Source organism: Salvelinus sp. IW2-2015, unplaced genomic scaffold (assembly GCF_002910315.2).
Source record: "Salvelinus sp. IW2-2015 unplaced genomic scaffold, ASM291031v2 Un_scaffold564, whole genome shotgun sequence".
NCBI lineage: Eukaryota > Metazoa > Chordata > Actinopteri > Salmoniformes > Salmonidae > Salvelinus > Salvelinus sp. IW2-2015.
In genome coordinates, this window is record NW_019942576.1 from 643,832 (window position 1) to 658,952 (window position 15,121).

Genomic DNA, 15,121 nt, shown 5'->3' on the forward strand with positions numbered 1-15,121 from the left:
ACAAAACAAGTAGGAAACAGACATATACCAATACTACCAGGGACTATATACACAAAACAAGTAGGAAACAGACATATACCAATACTACCGAGGATATATATACACAAAACAAGTAGGAAACAGACATATACCAATACTACGAGCATTATATACACAAAACAAGTAGGAAACAGACATATACCAATACCACCAGGGATTATATACACAAAACAAGTAGGAAACAGACATATACCAATACCACCAGGATTATATACACAAAACAAGTAGGAAACAGACATATACCAATACTACCGAGGATTATATACACAAAACAAGTAGGAAACAGACATATACCCAAACCACCAGGGATTATATACACAAAACAAGTAGGAAACTACATATACCAATACCACAAGGATTATATACACAAAACAAGTAGGAAACAGACATTTACCAATACACCAGGGATTATATACACAAAACAAGTAGAACAGACATATACCAATACTACCAGGGATTATATACACAAAACAAGTAGGAAACAGACATATACCAATACTACCAGGGATTATATACACAAAACAAGTAGGAAACAGACATATACCAATAACTACCGAGGATTATATACACAAAACAAGTAGGAAACAGACATATACCAATACAACCAGGGATTATATACACAAAACAAGTAGGAAACAGACATATACAATACCACCAGGGATTATATACACAAAACAAGTAGGAAACAGACATATACCAATACTACCAGGGATTATATACATAAACAAGTAGGAAACAGACATATACCAATACTACCAGGGATTATATACACAAACCAAGTAGGAAACAGACATATACCAATACTACCAGGATTATATACACAAAACAAGTAGGAAACAGAAATATACCAATACTACCGAGGATTATATACACAAAACAAGTAGGAAACAGACATATACCAATACTACCGAGGATTATATACACAAACAAGTAGAAACAGACATATACCAATACCACCAGGGATTATATCACAAAACAAGTAGGAAACAGACATATACCAATACCACCAGGGATTATATACACAAAACAAGTAGGAAACAGACATATACCAATACTACCGAGGATTATATACACAAAACAAGTAGGAAACAGACAATATACCAATACCACCAGGGATTATATACACAAAACAAGTAGGAAACAGACATATACCAATACCACCAGGGATTATATACACAAAACAAGTAGGAAACAGACATATACCAATACCACCAGGGATTATATACACAAAACAAGTAGGAAACAACATATACCAATACCACCAGGGATTATATACACAAAAAAAGTAGGAAAACAGACATATACCAATACCACCAGGATTATATACACAAAACAAGTAGGAAACAGACATATACCAATACCACCAGGGATTATATACCAAAAACAAGTAGGAAACAGACATATACCAATACCACCAGGATTATATACACAAAACAAGTAGGAAAACAGACATATACCAATACCACCAGGGATTATATACACAAAACAAGTAGGAAACAGACATATACCAATACCACCAGGGATTATATACACAAAACAAGTAGGAAACAGACATATACCAATACTACCGAGGATTATATAACACAAACAAAGAAGGAAACAGACATATACCAATACTACCGAGGATTATATACACAAATAAGTAAAAAGGCTGGTTTCCATTTTGGTCCTGTGTGTTTGGGTTCAAGCGAGGACAATGCATTCTTACCTCTGTCTGGACCATGTTAACCCTTCGTGAGCGCAGCTCTCTCACACAGTTGTAGATGTCGACACACCCTCTCTCTCCGCCATGTCGAGCATGATGTCAATCACGATGAAACAGCCAGTCCTGCCCGCCCCTGCACTGAGAACACAGACACAGCCACACAGCGTGAGAACCAAAGCACATGTGGGAACACTCTTTATAGCAAAGCCCTGGTTGCCAAAATATCTGGGACTATTTGTATGGAAAACATCAGGGCAAGACATGCATGAGAGTCTAAACAGTTACGGGTGTGACAGACAATAGCGGCTCCACTTTATTTAGTGTGGCTGTTGACTTTGTATTAGTATCCATTAGCTATGTCTTTCTGAGTCATACCAAATGGAGTGGGGAGCAAAAGAGACAGAAAGAGGAACAGCTCTATCCAGCGAAACAACCAGTTAGCCAGCCAACCAGCCAACCAACCAGTTAACCAGCCAACTGGTCAGCCAGCCAACCAACAAACCAGTTAACCAGCCAACCGGCCAGCCAGCCAACCAGTTAGCCAGCCAGCCAGCTAGCCAGCCAACCAGTTAGCCAGCCAGTTAGCCAGCCAGCCAGCCAGCCAACCAGTTAGCCAGCCAACCAACCAGTTAGCCAGCCAACCAACAGTTAGCCAGCAAGCCAACCAACCAACCAGTTAGCCAGCCAACCACCAACCAGTTAGCCAGCCAACCACCAACCAGTTAGCCAGCCATCAACCAGTTAGCCCAGCCAGCCAGCCAACCAACCAGCCAACCAGCCAAGCCAGCCAGCCAACCAGTTAACCAACCAGCCAGCCAAACCAGTTAAACCAGCCAGCCAACCAACCAGTTAACCAAGCCAGCCCAAACCAACCAACCAGTTAACCAGCCAGCCAACCAACCAGTTAACCAGCCAGCCAACCAACCAGTTAACCAGCCAACCAGCCAGCCAGCCAGAGTGAGTGTGTGAGTCTGTCTGACCTGCAGTGGACCACCATGGGCCCGGCATTGGCGGGGGTCTTGGACTTCACCCTGCGTACGAAGCCCAGCAGGCCGGTGGTGTGGTAGGGGACCCCGTGGTCTGGCCAGCCAGTGAAGTGGAACTGACGGATCTCCCGGATCTCATGGGCTCCCCTCTGGAGAGACAAGACAAAACACAGTTGAATACTTCATTTGGATTCACAAGTAACAAACTGTTGAGAGGTCTTGTTGTGACACACACCAGGCATGCACACCGAGGGTGGCTAACAATGAGGACTGCAGCTGAGGTCTACCCACTCCCCAAACAGACCCATCTCTCTCCTATCTCCCTCTCTCCCCCTTCCTCCTAAGCAGTATTTTGATCTTGTTCTTGAGCAGAACAGGGAGACAGGGACACTGATGACAAAGCCCATCTCTGGGGGGGATTGAAACAGGAGAAGAACAGCTGGAGAACAGTGATGATTCACACACACAGCGAGCAGGCTGAATACAGACGGCAGGGCGGACACCCGTCAGAGCCTTCAACACACACACACACACACACACACACCCCCCCTAGGGGAAATATTCACAGCTCAGGGGAATAGAAGTGGAAAGGCCTGGTAGCAGCCTGGAATACAGTAGGATGATAAACACTAAAAATGGTTACAGACAGTCATTCTTAAAGACAGATGGGCCTATTACGGAGGACGCCACTAGGAACACTCAGTAAAGTAGTTGGTAGCTGGGCGTTGCCTAGGTGGGTGCAAGGAGTAAGACACCCCCGGTACAATGTGACGATCTGTCAAACCTAGGCACAATACATGCTAAACACTACACTATAATACAACGCAATGATTGACTTCCACTATCATGATCAAGTGGAGTGTCCCTACCTTTTCCACAGCGAAGGTCCTGATGACGTACTCTGACAGCAGCTGTGTCTCGATGAGGGTCACCTTCATGTCCCTGTAGATTTCAGTGTCGTCAGGCCAGTACTTACAGCACTTCACCTGAGGGGACCGAGGGGACACAGGGTGTAATGGGATGACCTGACCGCAGTAGAGGCTTGTCAACAACCTCTGTCCACAATACACACACGCTCCAGCATGCACGCCCATGGTGAAATAACTGTTCCTTCAAGGTGGAAACCTGCCTGAGATGTTCTTGGGATGAGTGTATGCATGCTACTGAAGGAAGGTGTCTACTGTGTACGTTGTTTGATAAGGTGTTGTTGTGAGTCAACTCAACGGTCTAATACTCGTTCTTCTTTAAGTTTCACAACATAATTATGCTCTCAGTGAATTCTGGGCAACCTAGAGGACTAAATGTTGAAAATACAAAACAGACGTCCCAATGCTTTTAGAGAACAACCACTTGTGGTGTGTGTCTGAAATGGCACCCTATTCCCTGTATAGTGCACTACTTTTGGCACCATATTCCCTGTATAGTGCACTACATTTGACACCATATTCCCTGTATAGTGCACTACTTTGGCCCTGGCCAGAAGTAGTGTACTACAAAGGGAAAAGTGTACCATTTGAGATGCAACCAGTGAGTAACATCTTGACGGTGTCTCAGATGGCGGCAGGCAGACAGCCCTCCTCTGTGTTTGGGCAGGTGCTCAATGTCCCCGCTCTAATTACCCATACTGCACCACTGGGCTCTTTCTTCATTAAGAGGTTGTGAACTCTAAGGGGACACTAGAAGTCGCACAGTYCAGATTCTGTGATAGCGCCACCTCACTTATCTGGCTCATCCTACACAGCAAGAGGCTTATTGTCTCTATTATATACAGTAGTACAGTTACTTCAGAATTCACCATTGATCATTTAAAACCAGCTCAACCCTTTGTTTCTTTTTCATATTGATACACTGTCATGATCTTTTATTTAATTTTTCTGACACTTTCCCTCCTTCTCCCTCCCCTCTGTCACCAGCCTCATCTTCTCTCTCCTCTTCTCCTCGCCTCCTCACCACGTCACGACTCGGTTTCCCACTCACTCACTCTCCTCCTTCTCTCCTCTGTCACCAGCCTCATCTTCTCTCTCCTCTTCTCCCTCCCTCACTCACTCGGTTCCCTCACTTGTCCTCCGTCCGCTCCTCTGTTCCCCAGCCCACCTTCTCGCCTTTTTCCCTCCCTCACTCACTCACTCACTCCCTCCGTCCTCTCCTCTCCTCTGTCACCAGCCTCATCTTCTCACTCTCTGGATCATCCTTATCCTCTGCATTTCTCCTCATCTTCATCTGTCTCTGTCCTCTGTTCCCTCCCTCCCTGATACTGTAATTATTCTAATTGGTGATATAATTGTGTTTTAATGTATATTTTTTCCCGGTAGCTCCACCATAGTTATCGTCGCTGGTTGCTTCTCTGGAGAGGACCAGAAAGAACTGTTTAACTGCGATAAGGATATCTGTTTTCTTAAATGGCGGTGGCACTGGGAAATGTTTTTCTTTCGGTCTTCTGTGACAGTGTTGATCATGGAGAGAGTGATACAGCATAATACGATGAGTGCCCCCCCACACACCACACACACACCCTACTTTTCCTCACTCACACATTAGCAAGTTACTTGTTTGTTTCAGTACGATGGGAGCACCATTTTTGGTCACAGAGTGTCACATAGTCTATTTATGTTTTAAGGTTCACACTAAAAGACTGGGAGGATGACATGGTAATACGATTAGCTATCTATCCGTATCTTACTTGACACCCCGCCGCCATATGACAGGGTAAATAAAGTGTGGGGGATCCCTGTGGAGCTGACTGTAGCTTCAGCCCTGATTATCAGTGAAATGAGGTTTGGGTATCCAGTGACACTATCAAAATAAACAGTATGGAGCTCAAGTCCAGATCCTCCAGCCTCTCAGATCTCCCTGACACTGCTGCTAACTAATCTCTGAGGAGCACTGTTTAGATTAAGTCTTGGTTGAAATATCCTATTTAACCATTAACTCTGACTATGTCGGACGGCTATGATGCGATATGCTTTGGGTGGCAGCCTGCTTTGGGTGCGTGGCTGCCTGCCTGCTTTGGGTGCGTGGCTGCCTGCTTTGGGTGCGTGGCTGCCTGCTTTGGGTGCGTGGCTGCCTGCGCCAGTCACAAACAAATTATCTGGGGTTGTGTTATTTTCTCCGTCATCCCTCTACCCCGCGGTCCAAAAGAGAAGTAAAAACAGAAAAGAGTCTGGATCGAAATCAAAACTAAACAGCTTGGCATGAAAGCGAGCGACAGGAGCCTGGGAGAAGGGATTTCCCAGAGTTCATCAGCGGTGAAGCAGCCTAGCAGATGGTGATGGCCGTGGAGCGAGTGGTTTTTATTATTATGGTGGAAGAGACTAACACTGTGCTCCCTGCCTGCCTCCCTTCCCCTAGCCTTCCGTCGGCCCACTGAAGGGGTCTGGAGAGTGGAGACTCAACAGGGGGTGAGATGGGATGGCCAGGGCTGAGGGGTTAAAACAATAGCACCAGGTGGTGGCTCTGCTCGGTGGTGGGAGGATTCAAACGCTTGGCTAACTCTCTGGGGACGTGCATCACGGATCCTCTTTTGCTGATGCGATATGGTGCCACTGGGTGTTGGGGCTCTTAAACGAGCCACAGACAGGTTAGGCATGTCCTCTCTGTCAGTGTGTGTGTGTGGTGTTATAGGTTTGACCGCGTTAGAGAGATTATTCGACTAACAGGTCAGATCACTCTCTGATCACGCCTCTCAAGGCTTAAACAATTGTTGATAGGATTGAACAAAGGTCTGCATCCACACGGGACATTGCCTAAAGTTTCCAGTGGATATAAAATGTCAGGCCCAGGGTTTCTGTAATCCCCTAGTTGGAATAATGTCAGGCTCAGGGTTTCTGTAATCCCCTAGTTGGAATAATGTCAGGCTCAGGGTTTCTGTAATCCCCTAGTTGGAATAATGTCAGGCACAGGGTTTCTGTAATCCCCTAGCTGGAATAATGTCAGGCCCAGGGTTTCTGTAATCCCCTAGCTGGAATAATGTCAGGCCCAGGGTTTCTGTAATCCCCTAGCTGGAATAATATCAGGCCCAGGGTTTCTGTAATCCCCTAGCTGGAATATGGCCATTTGGTTTCTTTCATTTCTTTATTGGCTGAATCAACAAAAATGTACCAGTACTGAGTGTGTGTGTGTGGCTGGGGTCTCATGGTACTCACCCTTCCCACCTCCACCAGGTTGGTCACCATGACAATAGTTGCCGTGTTCTCCTGCCACACCATCCTCCAGAAGTCGTAGACAGTCTCCTGCATGGGCCCTGAGAGAAAGAGAACAGGAGGGAGAGGTTGAGTGTACGTAAAGCCCTTTGTGATCATACTGATAGCAATGTTATCAATGTTATCTACAGTGCRTTCAGAAAGTATTCAAACCCCCTTTTCCACATTTTGTTGTGTTGCAAAGTGCGATGTTTTAGGTTATTGTCCTGCTGAAAGGTGGATTTTTCTCCCTAGTCTTTGCCGAGGACAAGCATATCCATAACATAATAGAGCTTGAAAAAATGAAGAATGGTATTCAGTGATGTGTTGGATTTACCTCAAACATAATGACATAATGCTTTGTATTCATTTCTTTGCCACATTTTTTGCAGTTATATTTTGGTGCCTTATTTAAAACAGGATGCATGTTTTGGATTTTTTTTAAATTCTGTATAGGCTTCCTTATTTTCACTCTGCCATTTAGGGTAGTAACTACAACATTGATCCATCGTCAATTTTCTCCTATCACAGCTAATTAAACTAACTGTTTTATAGTCATCATTGGCCTCATGGTGAAATCCCTGAGCGGTTTCCTTCCGTCCCATTGACACACCATCCAAAGTGTAATTAATAACTTCACCATGCTCAAAGGGATATTCAATGGAAGAGTTTTTATTTTTTAATCTTTTTATTTTTTTGTATCATTTTTTTGTATTTTTTTTTTTACCCATCTACCAATGGGTGCCCTTATTTGTGAGGCATTGGAAAACCTCCCAGGTCTTTGTGGTTGAATCGGTGTTTGAAATTCACTCCTCGATTGAGGGACCTTACAGATAATTGTATGTGTGGGGAACAGAGATGAGGTAGTCATTCAAAAATCATGTTAAACACTATTATTGCACACAGAGGGAGTCCATGCAACTTGTGACTTGTTAAGCACATTTTTTACTCCTGAACTTATTTAGGCTTGCCATAAAGGGGTTGAATACTTATTGACTCAAGACATTTCAGCTTTTAATTTTTAATTAATTATTAATAATTTKAAAAAACATAATTCCACTTTGACATTATGGGGTATTGTGTGTAGGCCAATGACCCAACATCTCAATTTAATCCATTTTAAATTCAGGCTGTAAAATCAAAATGTGTGAAAAGTCAAGGGATGTGAATACCTTCTGAAGGCACTATGATATCAATGTTATCAATGACACCAACGCAAGAGGTTTTTTCCACTCAAGTATTGTCAATATTGTTGTCAGACCTGCAACTCATTTGTCTGTCTCATCACCCACGTCTTAGACCAGGTTACTGTCATACTGATTTGATGCTCATCACATCCCTTACATTTGTCCATTGCTTGCTTTCTGAGCATGAAAAGTACACAGGTTCAGCTGATTAACARCTTGTTTTTCCCAGTTGAACCTGATCAAAACGGAACACAGGCGCTGTGTGCCTGTGCATTCTGATCACTGTTGACAGGGGAATCAACTAATGCCTGGATCTAAGTCCGCACACACAGACACACACGCCAACACAAGCTGAATGACAAGGTAGGGGGATAGCAGTATGCACACACTCTCAATTAACTCCTACACACTTTAATGTGGGCCGTGTTTCAGATTGCGCCGAGCAATGAAGGATCCCTGCAAGGAAGAATTACTKATTTAATTAATTCAAATAAACATTATTTTTAATTAACTGGCAAATGTGAAAAATGACTTTTGACGAGCTAATTAGCTCCTGCAAATCTGTGTGTGTGTGTTCTCGAGAGCTGCGACGCGTGTACCTCCAGCCATGGCAAACTGCATCCAAGAGCTAAACCACACACACACACAGCTCACTGCAGATGTTCCATATTCATGCTCAAACAAACAGCCGCATTACCAAACACTTGTGTCGCTGGAGAATCCTCCTGGTGTGACATTGCCGTGTGCCTCTAGTGCGAGCAAGCCACTTTTCTCATTAGCGATGCCAGGCTCCATGTTCTCCTGGTATTCATGACCATCTCTCCTAGGAACAAGAGCTTTGTGTGTCAGGCCAATACACTCCCTGTTCTCCTCTGCCCGCCTTTGCAACTCCTGATAGCATCACCAGCCTAGGCTCCTTTTTTGCTTCTTTACTATAAACTTACTATCTTTAAGGCAGATTTAGTTAAATCCAGGTTTGGGTTCAATTCGATATTTCTGAATGTAATTCAATTCGACCCATGAACTGACATTTGAATTGGCTACACCCCACAGGAAGCACAATTTGAATTGGAATTAATTTCAAAACAATTCAAAGAGACATGAAACATATGAGTCTTATTCCTTTGACAAATATTTTGCCAAAAGCATCTGACACCTCGTACTAAAGAAATACAGAAACCATTTCAAGTATTAGCTTGATTATTACTCACAGTGTCAAATAGTCATTTGTTAGTATTTTTGTCATGAGAAGAGGTTCCATTCTGGAGTGTTTGATCTAACACATACTTGGATATGCATTGTTGTTTAGTATGTAATTGTAGGTGAATTAGGAGTTATTATAGACAGAATGCAAAAAGACCTCTATAATTATTTAAAAAATAGTTTTAGTAGAATTGAGTTTTGAAAATTAAACTTTTCAACATGTGTTGGTAACCATACTCGATGAGCACAATGATGGAATACATTATCCATTTGAATTTCAATGAATTTCACTGAATTCAATTCTACTTATTTTCATTCAAATTAAATACAAATTATGCTTCCTGTAGGGTGTGGCTAATTAAAAAAAAATATATATATATATATATTGGAATTTAAGACAAAATTCGCAACTCAATTCAGAATTGACATCAACAGTGGTTCAATCAGTGGTTCAACCYTGGTTCAATCAGAACAGTGGTTTGTCTTACAGTTCCTCATCCACTCAGGGATAGGAATGTTTTTCTCTCTGAGAAAGTAGTGATGATATGCAGATGATGTGATAAATGCCCAGTGCACAGTGTATTCCTGGAGGATTGATCTCCCAACTCTTTCCATCTAAGAGCGCTATGCTAGTACTCCCCCCTCCCCCCTTATGCAGATACTTTGTGAACTTGCAGGACACTTGCCGACCAAAACAGTAATCTGTGTTGACACGGCGTTAAGAGCGTGTGGCGAAAGAAAATCTCGGCGGAGAAGAGAAGCAGAGCGGCTGGTGTCGTCGTCTGGGAGAAGAAAAAGTMACATCATTTTTCAGATACAGTAAATGGCCGAGCGCAGCAGAGGGTGAAGTCAAGTCAGGCAATTAGATGTGGAGAAGAGCTTCTCCCATAGTGCACTGGGGGAATAGGACAAGGAAGCAGGAGAAAAAGCTAAACAAAAGCTCCACAGACAGCCCGAGTGGACAGGCTGTCAGAGGCGAGGCTCTGTCCGTGAGGAGACTGGAATGCTTCTCATCTTGCTACACGGAGAGACACAGACAGACTGCTGGGATTCTMCAGGAGGAAGAGAGACCAGGCTACTTTTTCTCACCTTTTTTTCCCCCTTAGAAATAGGAATGTGCAAGGCAGCCAGGGGTTGTGTGAGGGCATAGTTAATGTGTATGTGTCTACTTAAAACATTTGAAAAAGTGTTGGAATATTGATCTGGCAATAAAGGTGATATGTATTGTATCAATTATATTGTATTAAAAAGGCTAACCGACCAAAAGGGGTGGATGGAGAAAATGCAGCTGCTCAGACAAAGTGTATGAACGCCGTTGACTGACAAGCGTCCGATTGGCCTGCAGCACATATGAGCCTTTCAACTGGACAACGGCTTAGTTACTGTTTTCTGCTCTCGCTCCCCGCTTTGAAACTCTTTTAAAGTTGCAAACACCAACATAACATATATGTAAAAAAAAAAAGGCCAATTCTGTCTGAGGCCGGTGTGTTCCATTATTTTCTCTCGTATTCAATGTATATAATGACTAAGTACAGTAAGTATTGCATAGTCTCATAAAATAGGATAGAGGTCAACCCTCTCCTAGTACAGCCATGTTATTTTCTACTCCCTGTATACAGCCATGTTATTTTCTGCTCCCTGTATACAGCCATGTTATTTTCTCTCCTGTATCAGCCATGTTATTTTCTGCTCCCTGTATACGGCCATGTTATTTTCTGCTCCGTGTATACAGCCAGTTATATTTCTGCTCCCTGTATAACCATGTTATTTTTCTGCTCCTGTATGACAGCCATGTTATGTTTCTGCTCCCTGTAACTACAGCCATGTTATTTCTGCTCCCGTATACAGCCATGTTATTTTCTGGTTCTGTATACAAGCCATGGTATTTCTCTCCCTGTATACAGCCATGTTATTTCTGCTCCCTGCTATACAGCCATGTTATTTTCTGCTTCCTGTATACAGCCATGTTATTTTCTGCTTCCTGTATACAAGCATTTATTTCTGCTCCCTGTAGACAGCCATGTTATTTTCTGCTCCCGATATACAGCCATCGTTATTTCTGCTTCCTGTATACACATGTTATTTTCTGCTCCCTGTATACAGCCAGGTTATTTTCTGCTTCCTGTATACGGCCATTTATTTCTGCTCCCTGCTATTATCAGCCATGTTATTTTCTGCTTCCTGATTACAAGCCATGTTATTTTCTGCTTCCTGTATACAGCCATGGTATTTTTCTGCTCCCTGTATACAGCCATGTTATTTTCTGCTCCCTGTATACAGCCATGTTAGTTTCTGCTCTGTATTACACCATGTTATTTTCTGCTTCCTTGTATACAGCCATGTTATTTTCTGCTCCTGTATACAGCCATGTTATTTCTGCTTAACCCTGTATACAGCCATGTTATTTTCTGCTCCCTGTATACAAGCCATGCTTATTTTCTGCTCCCTGTATACAGCCATGGTATCTTTCTGCTCCCTGTATACAGCCATTTATTTTCTGCTTACCTGTATACAACCATGTTATTTTCTGCTTCCCGTATTACACAGCCATGTTATTTTCTCTCTTCCTGTATACAGCCAGGTTATTTTCTGCTTCCATGTATTACTGTCGACGACCCTCCCACTCTGTCTGCCAAATTTTTTCTCTTTGCTCTTGTTTTCCTTAATAGGATGTCAGTGGGCGGAGCTGGGAGGGTCGTCAGCGAAATGGGACACACCTGGGCTCGGGTGTCCCCCAAGATAAATGCACCTCTTCCCCGTTCATTGGGGAGACTCTCTCCATGCAGACACTGATAGATTTGGTTTAGGCATTTTTGTGGCTGTTTTTGTTACTAACTGAGCCGGTTCGTGACAACAGACATGTTATTTTCTACTCCCTGTATACAGCCATGTTATTTTCTGCTCCCTGTATACAGCCATGTTATTTTCTACTCCCTCTATACAGCCATGTTATTTTCTACTCCATGTATATAGCCATTATTCACTGTGTATTTATTCCTCCTGTCACCATTTCTATTTTTTTTTTTTTATCTTATCTTTATCTCTGCATTGCTGGAAACAATGTAGTACACAGAGTCACACTACCAAGTCATAGTGGGGGCCGTTTTAGATGCTGGTCGAGTTCAGAGCGGCCAGGAGGGTGGCCGGGGCAGGCCATTATGCCAGGCCAACTAGACCAGACTGCAGAGTCTATTATGTCTCAATGGGCTGCCTTTAGTCGGAGTAAGCATGGAATGGAATTACCTTTGCGCGGCTGGCTGAGGAAACAGGGCCTCCGAGAACTGCACAACAATTAACTATCAATCAGAGAGCCCCTCCAGGGGGCTTGTTGGAAAAGCGGTCCTCTTGCACACAGCCAGCATCTGCCTGCCGGATTAACGCAGTTATAACACGCACACCTTTAGACATGCACGTGCATGAATGCGCACACACACATACAAATGTGCCAGCACACATGGCCTATTCCATTTATTTATTACTGCCCTCTTCCTTTCTCATCCCTCGTTCTCTCTCCACCCCTCCTGCTCACACGGCTGATGACTTGTTTTAAGACGCTACATAACACGGCTTGGAAGGTGGAGAGGAGGTTGGTTAAAGAGAGGGGAGTCCCACAGCTTTTTACTTCCTATATATCCGTGTTGACAGTTCCGATGAGGCCGTCAGTCTGAACAGCAGACGGAAGAGTTGCATATCTGACAACAATACTGAAAATATTCAGACAAGAGAATGCCTATGGTSTGTTGCTGTTCTTACCTTGGGTAGAGATGTAGTGATTTGGTCTGTGGTAGCCCTGAAATCCGAAAGACAGAGCGAGAGAGAGAAACAAACTTTAAGCACACAGATGTCAGTCAAAAAGGTTTGAACACACAAAGGAATGSAGGATAATGGGCATATTTGTTTACTTGAGTCAAAAAGAAAAACCTGCTGCAGTGAAAACATATTTCAAAAGCAGCAGTGTGGTCTTAAATGACTAAATAATTCAAACCAATTAGAAAGAAAAGGTTGATTCGGCTTCCAGCAACTATAAAGTTAGTGAACACACATGTAAATAAGGATCATGATTTACATAAATTAACTTAAAAGCCACACTAACATGCAGTTATATAAACAGTATTGCACTTTTCATGTAGCCTCATTTTTTGGCCAGCTAATAGTCTAACCATCGATCAAGCAAAATTATGGACTAAACATTCAAATCCTGTGTTGCTGCAGGATTATTTTGTTGTGACAATAGTGGTCAAATTAACATCCAACACACACGGTTGTACTATTCTTCCAATGCATATTGTGTGATTTATCTTCGTAATACGCTCAATCTCCTAGGGATTACTCATTTGTCGAGCATCTTGTATTCTAGCAAGGCCTACCGTACAAAGTGGGAAGCTAAGCGTAAGCGTAAAGAGCCGTTCCCACACGCCACAAAGTGTGAGCCATTGTCTTCATCTGGTCCAGCTCTTAACACCGCCATATTTCATTTACCTCAACTGTAATTAACTTTCTCAACGTGGAATATAAAAGGACTGAATCAAACGGGAAAACTTAATCCCTCTGACTCTGATAGGCTGGGCGTCTTCCGCGCTCTTGGGCTCTGACGGCTCTCGTCTCTCGTGGTTGAAGGGCTCTCCGTCTCCTCTGGGCTTGACAGGGCTCTCTCGCCTCTCTGGGCTGTCTCTGGGCTTCCGTCTCTCTGGGTCCTGAAGGGCTCTCGTCTCTCTGGCTCTCTGGCTCCTCCGTCGTCTCTGGGTCTGACGGGCTCTCGCCTTTCTGGCTCTGACGGTTGCTTCTTACGGTTCGTCTCCTGGGCTCTGACGGGCTCTCGTCTCTCTGGGCCTCTGACGGGCTCGTCCGTCTCTCTGGGCTCTGACGGGCTCTCCGTCTTCTGGCTGCTCTGCTGGCTCTGATGGGCTATCCGCCTCTCTGGGCTTGACGGCGTCTCCGTCTTCTGGGCTCTGATGGCTTCCGCCTTCTGGCTCTGACGCCGTCTGTTGCGGCTCTCCGTCTCTTGGGCTCTGCGGGCTCTCCGTCTCTCTGGGCTTCTTGACGGCTCTCCGTCTCTCTGATGGCTCTCCCCTCTCTGGGCTCTGAGGGCTCTCCGTTCTCATGGCTCTGACGGGCTCTGATGGGCTCTCTGCCTCTCTGGGCTCTGTCTCTCTGGGCTCTGTTTGCTGAGTGCGCTGTTTAAATGATTTCTTTATATCTTGTCCACCATAAGAGTTGTTTATCCTCTTGCTCTACACACTATCGATGAATTCTCACCGTGGGAGCACACATGGTGAGGAAAATCGACGATAGAGTTAGTTAGCGAGAGGCTATTAGGAGAAGGGTTCATTGACTGGTCACGTATTCTGTGTGATCATCATGGTGGAAGAAAGGTTTCGACGCTCTTCTGAAATTCGACTTCATTGGGATCTGTTGAGTCTGTGCCTAGAAGACAAGCAGTACTCACTAAAGTGCTGCAGAGCTCACTGACTGACTGCGCCACACACAAACCCTAGCCTGGTTCCAGATCTGTGCTAATTAGCCAACTTCTATGGTCGTCGTCACGCAAGACAGCACAAACAGATCTTGGACCAGGCTACAGAAACACTCGGGAGGGAGCAGCAAGCCAGACAGAGTCTAAAGGGAGAGGAGAGGTTCAGCGGAGGGAGGTAGTGTACATTACATATACAAGTCTTCAGGCCGTGTCCTGATAGGAGTCCCTTGGGGGTCAGGCTGTAAGTAGCTTCATCAGCTAACCTGCAGAGCGGCTAGACGAACCGCAGAATGCTAATTCAACACAACACACACAGGACTGGACACAGACACACGACTGGACACAGACAC

At 44.2% G+C, this 15,121-nt stretch overlaps 1 protein-coding gene across 1 annotated transcript in view; it reads right to left on the bottom strand.

Moving 5' to 3' along the window:
* The window catches only part of LOC112068574 (receptor-type tyrosine-protein phosphatase mu-like), a 180,546-nt gene that overhangs the window by 19,974 nt on the left and 145,451 nt on the right, over window positions 1-15,121 (bottom strand). Inside the window, 6 exon segments of the mRNA XM_070438203.1 lie at window positions 1,748-1,812; window positions 1,815-1,882; window positions 2,725-2,879; window positions 3,600-3,716; window positions 6,873-6,970; window positions 13,052-13,088. Coding sequence (XP_070294304.1) covers window positions 1,748-1,812; window positions 1,815-1,882; window positions 2,725-2,879; window positions 3,600-3,716; window positions 6,873-6,970; window positions 13,052-13,088 — 540 coding nt within the window.